The 21,852-nt window shown below is 56.0% G+C and overlaps 1 protein-coding gene across 6 annotated transcripts; it reads right to left on the minus strand.

Moving 5' to 3' along the window:
• Positions 1-2,528: 2,528 nt before the first annotated feature.
• ZMIZ2 (zinc finger MIZ-type containing 2) lies at positions 2,529-18,926 on the minus strand. Of its 6 annotated transcripts, none has more exons than XM_027968708.3 (20): positions 18,840-18,926; positions 12,411-12,545; positions 12,133-12,247; positions 11,625-11,827; positions 11,196-11,388; positions 10,679-10,942; positions 10,351-10,527; positions 9,592-9,669; positions 9,219-9,387; positions 8,432-8,576; positions 8,144-8,354; positions 7,381-7,486; positions 7,013-7,170; positions 6,056-6,123; positions 5,723-5,791; positions 5,231-5,475; positions 4,560-4,729; positions 4,237-4,476; positions 3,882-3,917; positions 2,529-3,523 (listed from the first exon to the last, which is right to left on the minus strand). In XM_027968708.3, the coding sequence occupies exons 2-20, from the start codon at positions 12,458-12,460 to the stop codon at positions 3,416-3,418; spliced, it is 2,805 nt and encodes a 934-aa protein (XP_027824509.2). In that variant the 5' UTR covers positions 12,461-12,545; positions 18,840-18,926; the 3' UTR covers positions 2,529-3,415. The 6 variants fall into 6 exon arrangements, with proteins under 6 accessions (XP_027824509.2, XP_027824508.2, XP_060271059.1 ...); XM_027968707.3 differs by lacking the exon at positions 18,840-18,926 and adding an exon at positions 18,497-18,647; XM_060415076.1 differs by lacking the exon at positions 18,840-18,926 and adding an exon at positions 17,613-18,398.
• Between the last annotated feature and the right edge of the window lie 2,926 nt (positions 18,927-21,852).

Raw genomic sequence — 21,852 nt, forward strand, 5'->3', positions numbered from 1 at the left:
GGAGGACTGGAGTGCTACAGTCCATGGGGTCACAGAGTCGGACACAACTGAACAACTGACTGACTGATTCTCCTAAGGTGAGCGTGTTAGTAATTTCTCTGAATTTCATTTCCTATTTTGGTCATTTGTTTCTTTTCCTTTCGTCAGTCTAGCTGAAGGTTTGTTCATTCTGTTGCTTTTCAAAGAAACAACTTTGCTGACAATGGTTCTCTATTGTTTTCCTATTCGCTCTTCTGTTATTTCCTTCCATGAGCTCTGGATTTAGCTTTTTCTACTGCCTTTGGTTGTAGTTAGGTTGACTGAGTCCTCTCATCTGTAGACATTTACAGCTATGAATTTCCCTAAACTGGTTTCAGTTTAGTCGCTCAGTTGTGTCTGACTCTTTGCAACCCCATGAATCGCAGCACGCCAGGCCTCCCTGTCCATCACCAACTCCTGGAGTTCACTCAGACTCATGTCCATCCAGTCGGTGATGCCATCCAGCCATCTCATCCTCTGTCGTCCCCTTCTCCTCCTGTTTAATTGCATATTAAATTTTGGTGTGTAGGGCTACCCTGGTGGCTCAGTGGTAAAAAATCATCTGCCAATGCAGGAGACGACAGGTTAGATCCCACATACTGCAGAGCAACGAAGCCCATGAGCCGCAACTATTGAGCCCATGTTCCAGAGCCCAGGAACCACGACCGTTGAGCCCATACACCACAGATACTGAAGTCCAAGCGCCCTAGAGCTCGTGCTCCACAAGATGAGAAGCCACAATAAAAAGCCTGCACACTGCAACAAAGTTTAGACCCCACTCGCCCCAACTAGAGACAAGCCTGTGCAGCAACAAGGACCCAGCACAGCCAAAAATAAAATTAAAAAAAATTTTTGCTTACAAAAAACTATTTGTGTAGTGTTTCATACTGTAATTCATTTGTGGTCTCTCCTTTGATCCTTCAGGTTTTGAGGTGTCCATTTCCACATATTTGAGTTTTCCAGCAGACAACAGTCTTCTGTTCTGTTATCTACATTTCACTGTGGTCAGACTACATTCTTTGTATGCTTTCAACCTTTTTTTTTTATTGAGACTTGTTTTACAGTCTAACACGTGGTCTCTCCTGGAGAATGTTCCACATGCACTTAAAAATAACGTATTCTGCTGCTGATGGGTGAACTGTTGTTAGGCCTAGTTGGCTTTTTTTTTTTTAAGATGTGTATTTGGTATGTACATTGTGCTTAGTCGCTCATTTGTGTCCGACTCTGTGACCCTTTGGACTGTAGCCCTCCAAGCTCCCCTGTCCATGGGATTCTCCAGGCAACACTGGAGCTGGCTGCCGTTTTCCTCCTCCAGGGCATCTTCCTGTCTTCAACAATGCAGGCACATTCTTCACCTGCTGAGCCATCAAGGACTTACCGGGATATACAACATATGAAGCATGTGAAACTCATGAATCCACTGCTTCCCTTGAGGATCAGGACACCATTGATACTACCATTCTCCCTGGACATTCCCATGCTCTTCTGATGGGGAGCACTGTGGCCAACATGCGGACCATCTTGCTTCATCACTGCCTCATGTGTGTGAATCCGTGAAATGTATGTATTTGGTGTCATGTTTTATAGGAATGCCATCACATTTCATCAGCTCCCACACCTCCATTTCATCCTGCTCTGAGAAGATGCTGCAGTGACATTGGAGCTGGGGGCCCTGGTGGTGTGTACTTGCTCCTCAGACCCACGCCCCCCCACCCCCCACCACCATGGGTGGAGTTTGAGTAGCTAGTAGGTATCTTGGCTCATCCCCACCTCCTGGTCTCTCCACTCCACCCAATATCCAGAATGTTACAGGCTGAGGGTGCAGAGGCCCAGTGAGACCACAAGGTGGGACAACATTCCAGCTATGCCTAATGCCCCCCAGAACAGGTAGGGGAGCGCACTCCCCCACTCCTAGGGGTGGGCTGTGCTGGGCCTGTCCCTGACCCACTGCCTTCCTGTTCTTGGGGTGGGCTTCTGGGCAAACCCTGGGGGCACTGCTCCTCCCTAAGCCTTTCTCTCCTTCTGTTCCCTCGGGCAGAAACAGGGCTGCAGAGGAGTAGGAAGGCGCACACCTGGGGTTTCAAGATGTCAGTGGGCAACTTGGAGTACCCCCATCCTGGACACTGCCCCGCATCCACTGGGGCCGGTCTCTGGGTGTGCTACCCCCTCTCCCCAACAGGGCTCATAAGCCTTTTCTGCTGGACTGGAAGGCCCATGGGGCCACTTGGGCAGTGAGCGCACAGATGAACCAGTGTCCAGCTGGTCAGGCACTCAGACCCTGCTCCTTGGCCCCACAGCTGGCTCCACGCCTGAGGCAAGCCCACACAGTGACGTGGTGGCAGATGTGTCTCCCAGTCCTGGTGACACTTCACAAATAGCTCTCTAGCCAGAGCCAACTTGGAAAATTCCAGGGACAAGGAAATTTACCACGGGTTGCAAATAGCTGGGCCTTGCTTTGAGCAGGGAGCCCCGCCCATGTGTGGTAAGCAGGTTGAGCAGGAAGGAGGGACTGCCAGGCCCACCACGAGGGAGTCCTTTAATAGAGACAGGCAGACAGGGGACACGACTTGGCCCTGCACCTAGAGTGTGGTGGCCCCTCCGCCCCCACCTGGCGTGGCCCCAGGGTGGACATGGGAGGAGAGGTGGATTTAAAAAACACTGTGGGACCAACTCTTCACGCTTACAGAAAAGGGCAACTTGGGGGGAACAGGCTGCTGGAGAATCTGCACGTGGAGCTGAGTCTGAGCCCAATGGCCAGCAGGAGGGAGCCTGCTGCCCCCCACCCCTCCTGGCCTGCACATGGGTGAGGGCAGGAGCCCACGGAGACCCAAGCTGCACAGAGGGACCAGCCACCCTACATCTATTAGTGTTTCTACACTATGTACACTATTGTGCTTTAGAGCCCCCAACCCCCAGCCTCAGCCTGAAGCCCCTGCCATAGCGGGCTGGGCGAGACTAGGCCCCAGGACAGAGTAACCCACTCTTTGTTGGCCTAGGGCCAAACGGGTCATTGAAACAGAAAGGTCAACGCTGGACAAGATGCAGGCTGGTGGGAGCAGGCGGGGTGGGGGCCTGGGTGAGGCTGGAGTTCAGGGGTGGTGGGTATGCATGAACCAGGCAGGGCTGGACAAGCATGGGCTGGTACAGATGGGGGCAGGGCTGGGCATCTCCTCAAAAACAGTTCTGCAGCTGCAAACTGGGCCAGTGAGAACCCTGCCCCAGGGCTCCCCTCCCAGCCAGTGCAGTTCGACCTCCAGCAGCCAGGTGTCAGGGGTGGGTCCCAGCTCCAGGTGTATACGTGGGGAGGGCCGCTGGTGTCAGGTGAGGCTGGGCTGGAAAGAATGGTGCGAGACATCGGTGGGCATGTCCCTGTCAGCCAGGTGGTCGACAGATAGGATCAGTTGTTCTCGAAGAGAGAAAGCAGGTCATCGTTGCTGTTCGTGGGGAGGTCGGGTGGGCCCAGGTAGGACAGCAGCTCATCAGGGTTAGTCAGTTCTGGAAGCAGCTGGGGACAAAGCAAACCTGATAGCAGCTCTGGCCTCAGACCTGCCACATCATCTCAATCGGGTCCCCAGGCCCAGCCGGGAAGTGGGGTGCCCCCCCCCACCAGCCTCCAACACAGGCTAGCACCAGAGCCCCTCAGCCTGCTCCTCACAGGGCCTCTTCCTGCCAAAGACTGCTCTGCAACCAGGAATCACTTGTGTTAAGCTGTCCAAGGACAACATGGGACACCCCAGCCCGTGAGGGGTCCTGAACACGAACAGCATGAATGCAGAAGGTGGAATTTTCTGCTTTGAGCTGTGCTTTCCACACTTTTTCACGTTGAACTTTGTATTCATTTATCAGGATGGAGGGACAATCACCTGTCTTTTATGCACTGGTTCTGGCTCGCACACCACCTGTGAGTCAGACAAGTCAAGTCAGACCCTAAGGCCGGTGTCATTGGCCACAAGCCAAGTCTTCCCGGGGACTCTGCATGTGCCACGTTGGCGCACAGGTCCCGAGAACCAGGTGCCTGGACACAATCACCCCATAGCTACTCTGACACCTGACACTCAACAAAACTGCTGGCATCACCCAACCAGCTCTCCCCAAGTCTGGAAGCCATGGAGGAGTCACTGTCTTTGCTTCTATGAAGTGCACGGACCCTGGGGACAACAGATAAGCACCCCTGAGCCCCAGCTCCAAGTGCTCCCCAGCACAGGGCCCAGTACTCACGTCCAGAGCCGGTTCCGGGGCCTCCCCTGCCCCAGACATGGGGGCCCCCATCATGCCTGTGGCAGCACTGAAGGCCAGCTCGCTGAGAGGCCCCGAGTTCACTGGGCCCAGAGCTGGCCGGGATGCTGGGGGAGGGTTTGGATGATGCAGCTGGGGCCCTGGGGGGCCTCCAAGGTTAGGGGCGTGCAGCCCCGGGGGCCCGGGGTTATGGGCTGGGTCCAGGTGACCTGCTGGTGCCATCTGAGGAGGAGAGAATAACCTAGTAAAACAGCTCGAGGGCTCCCTGGGGGGACACCTCCACAGCCCCTCGACTTGACACTGACCTGGCCTGGGAGGCAGGGGCCGGACTTCTCTGGCGTAAGGAGGTTGCTGGGAATGTCGGATTGATAGGAGACAGGCGGAGGCCCTGGGGTGAACTCAGTCAGGGTTGGGGTGCTGGGTGTGGTGGGTGGGAAGGATTCGGGGAAGGTCCCGGGTCCCAGGAAGCTGGAACCTGAGAGAGGAGAGCCAGATCCAGGTGAGGGCAGGGGGCTCATGCTGGCTGAGCCACGAGGGCAGACTGGCCACAGCACGGGTGGGACTCACTGCGCTCGCCCAGAGGATGCTGGCCTTTATGGAAGTTGCTACTTGGGAAAGGGCATTTCTTCTCGTTGTTGCTGGGGGAAGTGGTCATGACACTGCCAGGAGGCTGCGAGGGGACAGGAATGGGACCCACCACACCCAGATACTCCCACCCGCAGGGCTGGATGGGGCTGGTCTGGAAGTGTGCCAACACAGACCTCTGTTCCAAACCTCTGGGGAGGTGGGCACAGCCATAGCCTGGGCCCCGCTGCCCATCCCCCACACCCAGCTGGGCATCTGTACCCCCAAGTCCCCAACCAGGCCCCCAGGCTTGCGGACCTCAGAGCAACGTGTTCACAGGCGGCAGGCTGGTGGGAGAGGCTGGATCATCGCCCAGGGCCCTAATTTTCCAGGGCGAGTCCCGTGTACTCACCCTGGCTAGGGTAGTCGCCAGGGGCCGGGGCTGAGGCGGGTTGCAGAGGGGTGAAGGGCGCGGCACCCGGGCCCAGGGCAGCGATCATCTCCATCACGCTGGGCATGAGCATGTGGGCAGGGCTCACAGTGCGGCAGCGCTTCAGCACCGGCCCATCTGGCTCTTCCTTGACGTGTAAGTCAGGCTTCACCGGCACTGGCTTCCAGCTGCACGTGGGGTCGATGGTGATCTCCTCGTAGTCAGAGCTGGGTGGGGACAGTGGGGCTGGTTACCAGCTGCCCTGCAGCCTCTCCCGGCCCTGCACTGTTCCTAGGCCGACCTTCCACTCAAATGGTTGTGGCTGCCCAGCACACTCCACGTGCCTGTGGCATGCAGGTGGACATGGATTCTGTCCATGGCCTGGAGCTGAGCCTGCTCCATGCTGAGCCAGCACGGGGTATCTCCGCGCCTGTCCCAGGGCTGCCCTCTGGGGCTGCAGGAAAGCAGACTTACTTCTGAATGTAAATGAGGATGCCCAGCATGTACTGGTCCACCTCCAGGCCCTCCAGCAACGCCGTCTTGCTGTAGGAAACCAAGGGGACACAGCTCAGAAGGCTGGCCCGACCTCACCTAGGGCACGGGCCCCATCACATCTCTGACCCCTATGTGAAATGACCCTGTGTGAGGTCGCTGCCTCGAGCAGCACCAACCTTCCAGGCCTGTACTGTGAGCCCCACATCTGGGGCAGGCACTTCTCAGTGCTGATGGAAGGAAATGACTGTTAATAGTCCCTGAGGACATGCCACCCACCCCCAGAGCCACGGGGACCGTCTCTGACACACTCACTTGCACACAGGGCACCTCCAGGTCCCTCGCTCACAGTTAAGCTGTAAATAGGACTCCAGGTCAAAGCACTGCAGAGAAAGGGGAGACAGTTACTCACACTGGGGCTGGGGTAACCCGGCCCTGCAGTTCCAGGGACGTAGGGCTTATTTACTGCATGTTTGAGAAGGCACATGTGCCAGGCTTTCACCGTGGCACCATCCTCATGTAAGAGATAGGATGCCTACAGAGCCCTCACGGGAATGACATGTGGCCAAAGCAAGAACTGGCCAACTGTGCTGATAGGGAACAACCTCCAGGACATGGTATGGAAGAAAAACATGACGTACAGCGATGGGTATACTGCTTATGTAACCAAAAGGTGGGGAGTGAGGGGGAGGGTGCGGGTACTTGTCTACCCACAGTGCTTCTGCAGAAAGAACCTAAGGTGCTGCTCCTGGGGGCAAGGCAGGGAGCAGACTGTGCCCTGCATCCCCGATGCTGTTTGAAATCGGAGCCCCAGGACTTCCCTGGTGGCCCAGGTGGGTCCATGCTCCCAATGCAGGGGGCCTGGGTTTGATTCCCGGTCAGGGAACTCTATCTCACATGCTGCAACTAAGAGTTCACATGCCACAACTAAAGATTCTGCCCATAGTAACTGAAAGATCCTACATGGCCGCAACAAAGACTGAAGATCTGCACGCCACAACCAAGACGCAGTGCAACCAAGTAAGTAAGTAAAAGAGCAAATAAGTAAAATACAATGAAGTCCCAAGAACCCAGTAAAATGGCTGTTACACTTAGGATAACATTAGAAGAAACAAAAGCCCAGCCTGAGGGAAGAGGGCAGGGGAGCCAGGCTGCCCGTCCACTGACTGGCCTGCCCTGCCACCCACCAGCCGAGGTGCTCAGAGGCCACATCCACCAAAAACAGTTAAACGGCAGCAAAAGCTTTGGCAAAGCGCTGTGGTGACCACACACCTGTATGTGGCGACAGTCGTGGCCCCGGGCAGGGAGCTGGATCCTGCGGAAGGTGATGGGGCACTTGAGGGCCACCTTGATGGCCGTCTGCTCCACCCCATCCTCTCCGTTGGGCCCCGGGGTGCCAGGGATGGTTCCGCTGCTGAAATTCCGCTTTACTGACACCAACAGGGGAAAGCAGGATGTGAGCGAGGGCTGCCAAGCGGGACTAGGCCACTGCTAGCTCAGCACCTCTGAGGACCATTCTGGGACTGACCGCTACCCTCTGCATGGAGCCCCAACCCAGAGGAGACAGCCTTGTCTAACACGGGGACGTGCCAGGTGTGGCAATGGCCCCAGCAGAGCTGAGGAGCGCGAGGACCACTCACTCTTGGTGATGCAGTGCTCGGCGGGCAGGAGGCGCTTCTTGAGGAGGCCCTGCAGCACTGAGCGGACGGATGGCCGATGCACCAGCTGCAGCACGAAGAGGTGGGACTGCAACGGGAGGGATGTGGTCAGCGGGGTGCGGCCTGAGGAGGCTCGTGCTGGCCCACTCTCCTCTCACAGCTAATGCACAGGCAGGCTACTGCCGCGCCTCCCCGGGCAGTCAGGAGCCCACACCCACACCTATCGATAAAGCTCATGTGTATCCGCACCAGTATTCAACCATGGCCTCTCTGCTGAAACACAATTATTTGAGAGGCCCCTGAGTGCACCCTGCCTGCAGCATCCACTGGTATCCTATGCTGGGTCCACGTGATACCCCAGGCCCACAGGGCCGCATTAGGGCTGCCTTGCCTCCGCTCCCTCCCACCTAAGCTGATCAGAGCTGTGCATCTAAGTGCCTCTTCTAGTGCTGGATCTGGAGCTGCCAGAATCCAGATGACTCCTTAACAAGGATTCAGGGTCAGCTGGGACTCGGGACTTTGTGAGCTTCTTCCAGGAAAGAGGCAAGCTTAGTTTGCTTCTCTTACATAATTAACATTTGATGCTTACATGAGCATCAAATCTAGTTACTGAACCTAACCAGAAAGCTGCCAGTACATTTTTAACTGAGACCCTTTTCTCAAAGGCCTATCATGGGAAGGAAGAGAGCCAGTGCCATCTTCTTCAGTGATGATGGCCCCATCTTGCCCTGCTATGGGCACTCACACAGCAGCAGGCGGTGACAGTGATCTGGATGGTGTTGCGGCCCGGCTGGCACACGTGCTTCAGGTAGAGAGGCTTGTGGGAGGTCTTGTTGTCACCGCGCTCGATGGTGAGCGGGGTGGCATTGACGCTGACCTGCACGGAGGCCGGCCAGTTGGTGTTCATCTGCCGGTCCTCGTGGTGGTAGCACTTGAACTGCAGTTCCAAGTCAGGCCTGCATGGGGAGGACGGACGCTGAGAGTCAGGGGGCGGCGGGTGGGGCCGCGAGCCGTGGGGCAGGCGTCCGCTCACCTCAGCATCAGGGTCTTGTAGACGGAGTCTCGGAGCTGGAAGGCATGGTTGCTCACCGCCAGATTGTGCTGCAGGCGGAAGGGCTCCAGGACAACCCCGTCCCTCACGGGGAAGGTCAGCCGCAGCTCGTCACAGGGGCCGCTGCCTGGAAGTAGGCCACGCAGGTGTGAGCAGGCCACCGGCCCTTGATGGCCACCAGGCCAGGCCTGCCCCTTCCCCCATCGTGGGGTCCATGGTTGAGGGGAGTGTGGCCCCTCCTCCCCTTCCATGGGGCTGGGGCTTAGGACAGCATCTCTCTTAGGACTCTGGGCTCGGCCTTCACCTCCAATGGAAACAGGATCTTGGTGTCCTGCTATTCTTCCCTGCCTCAGTCGCCTAGCCCAATGATCCCTGCATCATGACTCTAAGAGAACACGCTCCCCACCCAAAAAGGTGGTGCTTCTGGTGCTTTCAGAGGGAGCAGGAGGCAGAAGGGGTGTCAACAGGCCACCTGCCACCACCCTGGTGCTCAAGTCAGGGTTTTAAGACCCCAATTGCTGCTGCTGCTGCTGCAGTGGTCTCCCAGATATCAGGAGTGGGCTTCTGGGGGCCCATACACACCCTGGAACCATACCCAAAACTTTGGGTGTATGGCTATTTTTCTACAGGTGATCTACACCTCAAATAGATTTGCAAAGAGTTCCATTAACAGAAAATAAAGGTGAAGCCTTCCCCTCACCCCTCAAGTTCCCTGGAGGACTCTCCAGAGCCCCCTGCCCACCTGTCCTGAGAGCAGACCTCAACTCACCAGGCGGCGATGGATGTAAGTTGCTCACACTGGGCTTGAGGTCAGGCAGGAAGGGAGACTTGACCTCCTGGCTGGTAGACATGTAGGGGATGCTGCTGCCGGGGGTCATGGGTGGTGTGGGGCTCCCGGGCAGTGGGGAGCTGGGGTAGCCAGGGATGGAACGAGCAGGCTGTAGGGTGGAGCAAACAGTGGAGGTGGACTAGTAAGGGGGTGCTTGTTCCTGGAGCACCCGCTGGGAACAGTCAGGCCAGGGATGGGCAGGGGACAGCCCCAGGGGGCCTTGGTTGGGCCTCCACATGTCCTCCTGCCTGAGTGCCCTCTCTCCCTGCACCCACCCTGTGAGCCTCCCGCCCACTTGCCCATCTGGCCATACCCCACTCAGGCCAGGCTGGCTGTAGCTGATGCTGCCCCCGTTGAAGCTGGCACCCTGCCCGTTGAACTGTTCTGCAGGCTGCAGGAGAGAAAACCGCGTGTGCCTGGGGCTGCCGCCTGCCTCTGAGCAGGGCCTGGAACTGATCCTAGGAGAGGGCTGGGGACAAGGGGACTCGGCACATGCATGGGTGGGTGTTGGCCTCTTTTCTTCTTTATACATTTTTTGGGTTTTCCAAATAGTCTACAGGGAGCACACACAGATTTCATAATTTACAGAATCACCACTACAGAAAAAGAGCTGACCCCACATATCAAAGGGATTTACAAGGAAGCCACAGAGGCTGAAAGGACATAGGTACTCACATCTCCTCACCCTTCTCCAGCAGCACCTCTATCACTCAGGCCCTTCCTTGACCCCTCTGGCCTGTCCCCTCGCTGGGCTACTTGGCAGCAAGCAAAGGGAATAGGGATACTTTTCCCTAAAGTGGCTTGGTACTTGCCTGATACTCCCTGGTACTCCCTATACCATATCTCATGGTGCAGGAGCCTCTCACAGAGGCTCCTTTCAAACCTGAATGTCTATCCTGGGAGCTGCCCTACACTGGTCAGGACCCCTGTGAAGCTTGTGGCTGCCTGGCCACCTGAGCACTCCGAGGCCCACTCCCCAGCCAGCCCTGGCTGCCTCAAGGTCTGTCTGTGTCCCATAGTGCTGGGCGCGGGGCTGGCTGGGGTCGCAGAGGCCAGGGTGAGCCGGCCCTACCTTGTAGTGTGGTCCCGCAGGGCTGGCGGTGGACAGGGACGGGCTCGTGCCCTGCTGCAGGGGCAGCCTGTGCCCGGGGTAGGAGGATGGAGCAGGGGGCTGCCCAGGGCTAGGTGCGTACTGGGCGGCAGCAGGTGTATACTGGCCTCCTGGCAGGTACTGCTGCCCAGGGTACACCTGAAGAAGGAAAGAGGCAAAATGCCAAGAAGAGGTATTGGGGAAGCCGATTCCCACCAAGGGACGGCGGTGTCCCTCATCAGGCAAGGCCAGTTCTCTCACACACAACGCCTCTGATGGCCCTCGTGGGGAGGGAAGCCCAGCTACTCACCTCGCCCGAGTAGGCTCTCTTGACACCCTGTCGGGGCAGTGGCTGGGCCTGGGGGGGGCCCGGGTACCCTTGCTGGGGCAGGCGCTGCCCTGCATAGAGGGGCGCCATGCCCGCTGCCCGGGTGGGGTTCATGCCCATGGGGCTCATGCTTGAGGGGCCCATCAGCCCTCCCACGCTGGCCGGGTTCATGCTGCTGGGCACGCTGGGCCCTCGGGGACCACCGTGCTGCAAGAACTGGCTGTTAAAAGACTGTCCAGCCCCCATCTGGGAAAAGAAGACAAGAACCATCCAGACCTTACCCACCAATGTGGGCGCCACCCCCAAGCCCACCCCTTGCAGGCAGGCTGTCCCCAGCCCAGGTCCTCTCCCCTCAGCTCCCCACTCCCTTCCTGTCTCATCTCCCATCAGCCCTGGAACACGGCCTGCGTGCCCCCAAGTCCTCCACCCTGGTTGCCTGACAGGCCCATCCTCTGGGCCAGCACACATGGGCCACACAGGAGGAGCAGCGGGGCCTCACCGCTCCGTACTGGCTCAGCTCCTGACTCTGCTTCTCCTGGAGGGCGGCCACGGTGGCTGTGGCTGTGGCGGTGGCTGTGGCGGCGGCAGCAGCCACTGCAGCAGCCGCCGCTGCTTGAGTGAAGTCGGTGGATGGCCGTGCGGCGTGTGAGGGGAGGCCCAGGCCCCCTGGACCCCCTGGGCCGCCCGCATACCTGCAAGAGACAGAAGGCTCGGCTCTGAGGCACTTCCCTGGCCTCTCCTGGGGGGCACACGGGCCCTATAGGGAGCCCCATTCTTTCCCAGACACCCCATCATTAGCTCCGGAGCTGACAGGAGCAGCAGAGTCATAGTAACTCCTGAGCACAGTTCCCTGGTGCCCACCAAGCAAGAAGCATCGCCCCCCAGAGGGCTCCTGGCACGCCTGCCAGGGGAGGAGGGCCCTGCTTACCCGGTAGTGAAGCCAGGGCCCCCGGGGTAGCCCCCGCGGCCATACACCCCTTGTGGCACGTAGCCCTTGCTGGCACCACCCTCACCGAACGCCTGCTGTCCGAGGCACTGTGGGGAGCTCAGCGCGGAGCTGCCGCCTGCCATGCCGGGCATCACGGAGCTGCTGGGGGGGCTCCCTGCAGGGCCCATGGGGTTCCCCAAAACCTACAAGGAACCGAGAATCACTAAAGGAGACCATGCAAACAACCTGCTTTGTGCAGTGGTTCTAAAGCGCTGGAAAGAAGAGGCCTGGCAGGTGAGGAGGTGGAGGTGGGGACAGAGGGGAGGCGTGGTCCAGAGGGGTGGTGGGGAGCTGTGCACAGGTGGGGGTGTGGAGGCCAGGATCCCATGCCATGCATGGAAGAGCTACTCTCTGAGAACGTGGGAGACTCAGGAAGCCCTAGCTCCACGCCTCCAAGACCTGAGCTGGGAGGTGACGCCTCCCAGGGTGGGGCCAGGGCTGGGCTCACCTGGCTCTGTGCTGCGTTGCCGACTCCCCACACGGTTGTGACCACAGACAGCGATCCTGCTGGCTGAGTGGCACTCTGTTGCCAAGGCACCGCCTCATATGCGAATGGACCATCACTGCACAGAGAGGCACAGGTGGGGAGCCTGGGTCAGGAGGCCTCTGGTGCTGAGAACCCCACCGGGGAGGATCTGAAGGCTGAGAGCAGTGGGGTCCCACTCCACCACCACCCTCCCAACGTTCTGAGGCCTGAGAGGGGAGGACGCCGGAGCCCCCACTCACCTGTGTGGTGCGGGGGGCAGGGCAGGTTTCATGGGGTTCATGGGGTTCATTGGCTTGGGAACAGCCTGAAGGCCAGGTCTGCGGGAGACAGGAAGCGGCCCTCACCGGTGCTCACGTGAGACTCAGCTGCTCTGGCTGCGGGGACAAGGGGGACAGAAGTGCGTGGAGACACACCTGGGAGACCCAAGTCCTGTCCTGCCTCTGCTCTCACGGATGGAAAGTAGGGAGGGTGACGGGGACCCGGGGGCCCACTTGGCGTGCGGGTGGGAGGTCAGGCCACCCTGGCATTGGCCCAAGCTTACACTGCCCACCCTAGCAAACCTCTGCTCACTCCACCTCCCCTACATCTAGCCCAGAAGCCAGCATTAGCCTTTGCTGGTCAGGCCCTGCCACCAAGAGCCCCTGAAATACCTTTGGAAGATGGACAGCGGCTTTCTGATCCCCAAAACCTTCCACATTCCCCCTCCCTACATGAAGGCGTGGATACACATAAAAGCCAAGGAGCATTCAGGACCCAACTGCCAGAATCCTCCCTGGCCCCTCTGCTCCAACCACACACAAGGTCCCAGGGTGGAGGGCAAAGCCAGAAGCACATAGGGAGCCACCATGAGGCACTGCCCACGGTGGGCAGGCCATCCAGATGCCAGAGTCACAGGGTCAGCTATCCTCCAGCCAGACTGGGGGGTGGTTGTGTGTGTGTATGGGACGCCTGCTGGAACTCAGTGTTGGGTCAGCAGCTCATCCTTGGCTGGCAGCCCCCACCCCAGGGCAGCAGAAGGGTGACATGTGCCCACTCCCTCGTTCTGAGGCCAAGGGGGCTGCCTGGGGCAGACCTAACCGCTACAGATCGCCTGACGTCCAGTGTGATGATGCAACAAAGCAGGGCCACACACACAGCGCAGTGCGCAGAGGGCTGGTGGCGACCATGTGGAGACATAGTGGACACTCATGGAGCTTGTGTGCTGATGCTGGAAAGGGGGGATGCTTCCCCCCACAGTGTGGGGCCAGCTCTCTTCCACTTGGCACCTCAGAAAACCAGCAAGACAGTGGTTGGCTTCTCCTCCAGGCTGCCAACGCCTTCAGACACCACTGCAAGCAAACCCTTCACCTACCAGGCCGAGGGCCCTAGCTGGCACTCCCAGGGCCACCTTCCACACACACCTCCACTTAGCCTAACCACCGTGGCCATGGTTCTCAGGGGGTCTCAGCCTCCTCCTCAGAACTCACATTGCCTGCCTCTGGCTCAGGAGCGAGAGGGCAGCCCTGGGACTACCCAGAGCTCACACTCCATCAGGACCTCACGGACAGGGCAGCCCCAGGGAGGCAGGGTTACAATCACATCCCGTGCAAAATCCGTTCTGAAGGCACCTGGAGCTGGGGCTCCTCCACAGTCTTTCCACAGGACCCCAGAGCAGGTCAAGGAAACAGTGGGGACTATGACTTGGGCCCCAGGCCCCCCACAGAGCACTGGGGAAAGCAGGTTCTCGAACTGGAGCCAGGGCTGGGAGGGGAGGTGATGGATTAGACAAGCAGAGGAAGGAGGCATCTGGTGGGCTTGTCCACCTCACACCTGACCCTGCACCCCTTCGCTATGCTCCTCCCCAGAGGAGTCAAGCTCCAGACCATGTGACAACCAGGAAGCAGAGGCCAAAAACGCAAGGGGCCGGTGGCTCCAGAAGGCTCAGGGGTCGCTGGACTCGGGCCTGGGAGCCAGAATCACCCAGCCAGGCAGGGGAAGGCTGGTTGTCCCCAGGGGCGGCAACCACCAGGAGGGTGATGCTGTAATGAGGGATGAGGGGGGCCTCCAAAAGATAGAAACTCCCCCCAGACCTGCTGAGTGGGGCCTGAAGCAATACACAGGGTTTTCAGGACTTACAACATAGGCAAGCTACTCTAGACTGTAGTGTTGGCAGGGGGATTGACTCAGAGGTCAATAGAACAAACTAGACAACTCATTAGAGACCCACACAAACATACCCAATGAACAAAGTTTTTGACAAAGATGCAAAAAGGAGGAAAGACAGTATTTTCAACAAATGGTGCCGGACCTATTGGACATGCAAAGGCAAAAGACAAACATAAACAAAAAACTCCCCTAAACTTAGAAATTTACTTGAAGTGGGTCATGGATTTTAAACGTATAGCACAAAATCGTAAGAACTTTCTTAGGTTTGACACCAAAAGCATGATTCATAAAAGGAAAAACTGAAAATTTCTGTTCTGTGAAGGACCCCACAAAGAGGATGGAAAGACAAGTTACAGACTGGAAGAAATATCTGCAAGCCACACATCTGACAAAGGACAAGTATCTAGAATATATAAAGAATTCTCAAAACGCAAAAGTTAAAATTGGAAGACAGGCAAAAGATATGGAGACATTTCACCAAAGAGGATGTACAGATGGCAAACAAACATCCGAAAAGATGTTCACCATCACTGGCCATCAGAGAAATGCAAATTAAAACCACACCGAGGTATCACTACACACCCACCACAATGGCTAAAATAAATAGTGTGATTTCTCTGGTGGTTCAGTGGCTAAGACTCTGCATTCCCAATGCAGGGGGCCTGGGTTGGATCCCTGGTCAGGGAACTAGATTCCACATGCTGCAAAGATCCCACAGGCCACAACTAAGACCTGTCACAGCCAACAACAAAAAAATTGACACCATCAAATGCTGGCTAGGAGAAACTGGGTCTCTCATGCATGGTTGGTGGGAATATAAAATGGTACAGCCACTCTGAAAAATGATCTGCTAGTTTCCTATAAAACTAAGCATGCAGCCACTAGACAACCAGGGCTTCCCTGGTAGCTCAGATAGTAAAGAATCCTCCCGCAATGAAGGAGACTTGGGTTTGATCCCTGGGTTGGGAAGATCCTCTGGAGGAAGGCATGGCAACCAGTATTCTTGCCTGGAGAATCCCCATGGACAGAGAAGCCTGGTGAGCTACAGTCAATGGGGTCCAAAGAATCAGACACGACTGAGCGACTAAGCACACAGCACACTATACAACCTAGCAACTGTATTCCTGAACATTTATCTCAGAAGTGTAAACCTAGGTTCACACAAAAATCTGTATGTGAATATTTATAGCAGTTTTATTCCTAATAGCCAAAGAATGGAAATGCAGATATCCTTCAGTGGTGAAGAGCTAACCAACTGTGAGCCTGGAGGCATAAAAAGGCAGGGCTACTGACACAGGCACCAACCTGCAGGAATCTCCAGAGAACCATGCTACATGGAAAAAGCCAGTCCCCAAAGGTTACACATTGTATGGTTCCCTTTACATAACATCCTTGAAATGACAGAATTACACAAATGGAGAGCACACGGGTGGCGGCCAGGGGTTAAAGGTGGAGAGCAGGGAAGTGAAGCCAGTGGGAATATAGAAGGTGGGCATGGAATATCTGTATCAACTGTATTGATGGAGTTGTACTCTCCTGTGATGTTGTGCTACACTTTTATAAGATGTTACCACTAGGGAAAAGTTACAGAGCTCTCTGTGTCATTTCTTGTAACATCTTAAGAATCTATAATTCTCTCAAACTACAAATTTATTTAATGTACAACCACCACCAGCTCTCTCTCCCCACAGAGATGCCCAGGGCCATCATTTCCCACACTAAAGCTGGCTGGATTGGCCAGGCCCACTTTGCTGTCCCAAAGGGAAGAGCAGGAAGAAGACAGACCCCCCCTGGCCTGGGTCAGAGCCCCAGGGGAGGCTGTATTAGTTCACAAGCGCAGCTTCTCCAACGGCGGCTCACCAGAACTCAGCCCCACTTTGAGTTCAGAGGGTGGAGTGAGGCCCAAGACTTGCATTTCCAGTAAGTTTGCAGGTGCTGCTGCTGGTACCACAGTTTGAAAGCCCCGGAGAGCTGGAGAGGAGGGGGGACAGGGCAGGTGCAGGGCGGGGGCCCATGTGGAGGCTGCTGGTCTGGGGCCCAGCACAGCTTCCTACATCACGTGAGTCTGGGGAATTCCACCCCTATGACTTCTCTGCTGTGGACAAGACCACAGACATTTCCAGTTCCCCCCGCCCCCGAGCTTACTGAGCGGGGGCAGTGACTTCCTGCCAAGCTCCTGAACCAAGGCGGCTCTCTTCCCTGACAAGCCCCAAACTCTTCAGGTTGGGGACTGGGGGACCCTCTGCTCCTGACAAAGGGAGAGAGATGTGGTGTGAGTGCAGACCCTCCTCCCACCTCCTGGCCGTGAGAAGAAGAGTTAAGAAGGAGCCTGGGTGTGTGCAGGGCCAGGGCTAGCCTCTGGCGGCTTCCTGCTGGTGGGGGGCTTTCCCTGTACATCAACTCTCACTGGAAGCCAGGACCTTGGCAGAAAGCCCTGGCGTGATGTCAGTCTAGAAGGCCACATGGCTTTCTGGGGGTCAGATCACATTTTCCTCCAGTAAAAGAGCTACAGACAACTCACTCCTCACATCCCCCTTTCCCAGGACCTCAGAGCATCTGCACTGCTGTCTCCAAAGGCAGACGTCACCATGGGTCAACCTCTTCTGCCCCCACTCCACGCTCCTTGCCTAGGCACCCAGCAGCAGCACACCTCACAACCACCCACCAGACCCCAGGAGGACAGTGCCAACATAGTCATAGAGCAGGGGCTCGCTGCCTCCTCTAGCACAGGGAATCCACAGTTCCCGATGACTGGCCCCAACTAGAGGAACACTGGAGTCAAACAGGCTCAGACGAGGAAAACGAACAGCTCAAGCGTCCCAGGAGGACATAAAAGTGGGGGCTCACATGCTCAAGTGGCTGAAGTCCTGCCCCTTGACTTGGAAGGCCACACACTGACTGGCTGAAGTATTCAGAGTTCATCAAAGGTGCCCAGGAAGGAGCATTGCTCAATGGCACAGGTGTAGGAAATTCCAGAGAACAGCTGAAGGGCTGCCCTGCCCTGAGCCTCAGTTTACAGTGTGGAAAATGGGTACGTGGTGGCCACTCTAGGACTAAGAGAGGGGAGGGCACATGACCACCTTAAATCATCAGCCCCAGCTCCCATCCTGGATCCAAGGGCTAGTGGACACTTCATGGGGAGGCCTGGCTGCCTCTGGAGATCAGTCCTATGATTGGGAGTCCTCCCCAGGCACAGCCTACCAGTCCTTCTGAATCTGTTATTCATTATCTCACCTTTCTCTTTCCAACCAGGAACCACCCTCCAGGTGTGACAAGTCCCCAAGGCCAGTACTCACTGGGTGAGGTTAAGAATCCTTCTCCTATCCTGTTACCTCTATCTAGCTTCTTCAAGGGAAGCCCTCTGGTTCTAGTGTGACAGGATTTGGTGGGTGAGTCTGTGATCGCCCTATCAACTGTCTTACAGATTGAGTCACATGTTCTGTGTATTTCCCTGTGAAATCTTCTGAGATAATACAAATGACTTAAATACATCACCATGGATATTCTGCAACTATCGGGAAGAGAGTATGGGGAACATGATGTAGGGGAGCAGGTCTAGGGGAGGCAAGAAAGGTTCGGAGGAGCAGGGTAGGGGGAGCAGGATTGGGGGGAACAGGGCAGCGGCGAGCAGATGGGGGAGGCTAGGGTAGGACACTCCTGGGAAGGAGGGCTGGACACGCTCCCGCCTGAGCTTCAGTATCTCCTGTTGGGAAAACGGTATTTCCACCAAAATCTCGGCTGGGGGGCTGAAAGGTTAGGGTCGCCAGCCCCAGAGCACACCTTCGCGGGTCTCACATCGCGTGCCAACGGCACGCACGGCCCGGAGGGGCCCGAAAGGTGAGCCTTCAGGCCACAGCGCAGAAAGGAGGGAGCGGGGCCAGTTTGGGTGAGGGCCCGCGTGAGGCTCCTGCCCAGACACCTCGGGCGCTTGGACGGATTCTGGCCAGCCCCAACAAAGGCTCAGGTGAGGGGTGGCCTCGGCGCGCAGCGGGCCAGTCGGCCCAGGACCACGACGCACGCGCCGCAGGTGCGGCAGGTGGGCGGCAGGGGCGGCTCCAGCCCCGCCGGGGCCCCGCCGAGGCGATGCAGCGCCGGGCCCGGGGACGCCGCACCTGCCGCCTCCCGCACCTGCCGCACCTGCCGCCCCCGCCGCCCGCACCTGCCCGCCCGGTCCGCTCACCTCCTCGCCGCCCGGCCCGGCCCCTCGCCGCCGCGGCCCCCGGTCCGCGCTGCTCCATGCGCTCAGCCCGCCCTCAGCGCCGCCCGCCGCCCCGGGGCTGCCGCCGCCCGCGCCATCGCGCCGCCGCCCGCTCCGAGGGCACAATGGAGCCGCCGAGTCGCTCATGCATATGCATGACGCCGCGCGCCGGCCCCGCCCCCAGGCCAAAGCAGTGGAGCCCCGAGCCAGCGTTCAGGCCCAGGTGGCCGCGGGCCTGCGCAAGCTAGGGCGGCTGGCCGGCCAGGAGCGGGGCGGGGAGGGAGGACGGGTTGGGGATGATCTGGGCTCCCCGCCCCTTCCACACCTTTCCAGGCGCAGCGTCTGCGGAGTCACCAGCCCTTGCTCTCTGCTCTCTGCCGGGGCGGAGCAGAGGAGGCGGGGCCTGAAAGAGGGCAGATCCAGGAGGAGGGGTGGAACCTGGCGGGTGGGAGGCGGGGCCTGGAAGAGGGCGGAGTCTTGGCGGAGGCTGGGTCTGCGGAGGTGACCCCGTGTCAATGGGCCACTTCTGGGAGATGTCTTGTAGGAAAAACCACGCGGAATCACACAACTCATTCTCTTCACTGTTCTCTCATCTTCCTAGAGTGCGTCCTGTTGAAACATTGTTAGTCACTCGAGTTCTAGCCAGATGAAGCAACCTCTCTGGTCGGTTGGCATCATCATATGCTATTTTCAGTCTTTAAGTTATTCTCGGCTATTATCTACCCTTCCTTTAGGAAGACCACATTCTCCTGATTACCCACATTTTTTTTTTTATTGTAGTAAAATACAGTAACAAAGTTTACCATCCTAACCAGTTTTAAGTGTACAGTGGTGTTAAGCACATTCCCCACTATCACATATCCATCACCACCCATAGCTTTTTCATCTCCTAAAAGTGACACTTTGTACTCATCAAACAATAGTTCCCCATCCTCCTCCCACCCACCATTCTACTTTCTGTCTCTGAATCTGACTCCTCTAGGGATCTGATAGAAGTGGAATCATACAGTATTTGTCCATTTGTGACTGATGTCATGAAAGTCCCTCAGTCATGTCCAGCTGTGACCCTATACTCTCTAAGCCAGAATACTGTAGTGGGTAGCCTTTCCCTTCTCCAGGGGATCTTCCCAACCCAGGGATCGAACACAGGTCTCCCATACTGCAGGTGGATTCTTTAACTGCTGAGCCAAAAGGGAAGCCCAAGAATATTGGAGTGGGTAGCCTATCCCTTGGACAACACGGTGATCAAACCAGTCAATCCTAAAGGATATCAGTCCAGAATATTCATTGGAAGGACTGACACTGATTGGAAGCTCCAATACTCTGGCCACCTGGTACAAAGAACTGACTCATGGAAAAGACCCTGATGCTGGGAAAGATTGAAGGCAGGAGGAGAAGGGGAGGACAGAGGATGAGATGGTTGGATGGCATCACTGACTTGATGGACATGAGTTTGAGCAAGCTCCAGAAGTTGGTGACGGACAGGGAGGCCTGGAGTGCTGCAATTCATGGGGTCGCAAAGAGTTGAACATGACTGAGTGACTCAGCTGAACTGAACTGAATGTCTCGAAGGTTCATTCACATTGCAACTTGCATAATTTCTCTCCTTTTAAAGGCTGAACAGTATTTCATTTTTTGTGTGTATACCACATTTTGTCTATCCATTCCTCCATTGATGGATGCCTCATAATTAACTTGTAATAATGCTGAAATTTCTTCCCTCAAGGCTACCTGAACTCTGTATCTTTGGAGAACCATTACTTCATTGAACAAATATGATGGCCTGCTATACCAGGCACTGGGCTCTGAACACCCCAGTGACCATGATAGTAACTCCTCTCCTCCCTGCTCCCACTAGAAGGAACAAAAAGAAATGACTCACCAGGTAACAATCTGTCCATCAATGTGAGGGTTAGGAAGAAAAATAAAAGAAAAATGGAAGATGGGGGAATGCTGGGAAATAGGTTAAAGAGCAGAGGCAGATTCTCTGGAGAGCTGGCCCCAGAAGAGACCCACATGATGAGGGAGGCACACACCATGGAACATGACCTGCTTCTGCCTCCAGGAGGCTGTGAGTTTGGGGGAGTTGCCGGCAAGTTCTGGGAAGAGGCCAGAAATGGCCACAGTAGGGTCCTGAATTAGAACTCTGAAGGCAGATCTGTTACCTCCCCAGTGTAACAGCCCTAGGAGACGCTGTTTGGTGTCAGTTCCCTTCTGGATAGTTTTCATGTTTGACTATACAGATTGTTAGAAGATTCTCCCTTATTTACTGGAAAACATCTGCCTCCCTAAAGTCTTCCTTCTACAACTGTATAAAATGAGAATTTTGCCTTGGAATCTTCTGTTGAAAGATAAACATGCCCAGTTCTTTTCTTTTAAAAAAATATTTATTTTACTCTGCTGGGTCTCAGTTGAGGCACAAGGAGTCTTCCATCTTTGTTGTGAAGTGCAGGATCTTTACTTGCAGCATAGGAACTCTTAGTTGTAGCAGGTGGGATCTAGTTCTCTTGAAACCATAGGTTCAAGAGTAGGACTTGAACCTATGTGCTGGGACTCAAACCCACGAGGCCAGTATTTGAACCCAGCCAAAACCCTGCATGGAATAGAACCCAGCCAAAACCCATGGAACCTGATTTCAGGACCTAATGAAGCTCAGGTTCTTGATGTCTCATTGCAGAAAGAATCCAGTGAGAGACAAAGTGATAGATAAGAAGTGGATTTATTCAGATTCAGAGAGAAGCACACTAGACACACAGAGTTTGTGGGCCATTGCAGAGGGCAAGTGCTGCTGCAAAATGTGGCATAGTTAGTTTTTATGCGCTGGGTAATTTCTTATGCTAATGAGTGGGAGGATTATTCCAACTATTTTGGGAAAGAGGTGGGAATTTCCAGGAACTGGGTCACCACCCACTCCTTGGTCTTTTGACAGTGCCTTGGAACTGTCATGATTTAGGTCATACCTGAATGGTCTAGTGGTTTTTCCCACTTTCTTCAATTTAAGTCTGAATTTGGCAATTAGGAGTTCATGATCTGAGCCACAGTCAGCACCCCATCTTGTTTTTGCTGACTGTATACAGCTTCTCCATCTTTGGCTGCAAAGAATATAATCAATCTGATTTCGACGTTGGCCATCTGGTGATGTCCATGTGTAGAGTCTTATCTTGTGTTGTTGAAAGAGGGCATTTGCTATGACCAGTGCTTTCTCTTGGCAAAACTCTATTAGCCTTTGCCCTGCTTCATTCTGTACTCCAAGGCCAAATTTGCCTGTTACTCCAGGTGTTTCTTGTCTTCCTACTTTTGCATTCCAGTCCCCTATAATGCAAAGGACATCTCTTTTG

Source organism: Ovis aries, chromosome 4, assembly GCF_016772045.2.
Source record: "Ovis aries strain OAR_USU_Benz2616 breed Rambouillet chromosome 4, ARS-UI_Ramb_v3.0, whole genome shotgun sequence".
In the NCBI taxonomy this organism is placed as follows: domain Eukaryota; kingdom Metazoa; phylum Chordata; class Mammalia; order Artiodactyla; family Bovidae; genus Ovis; species Ovis aries.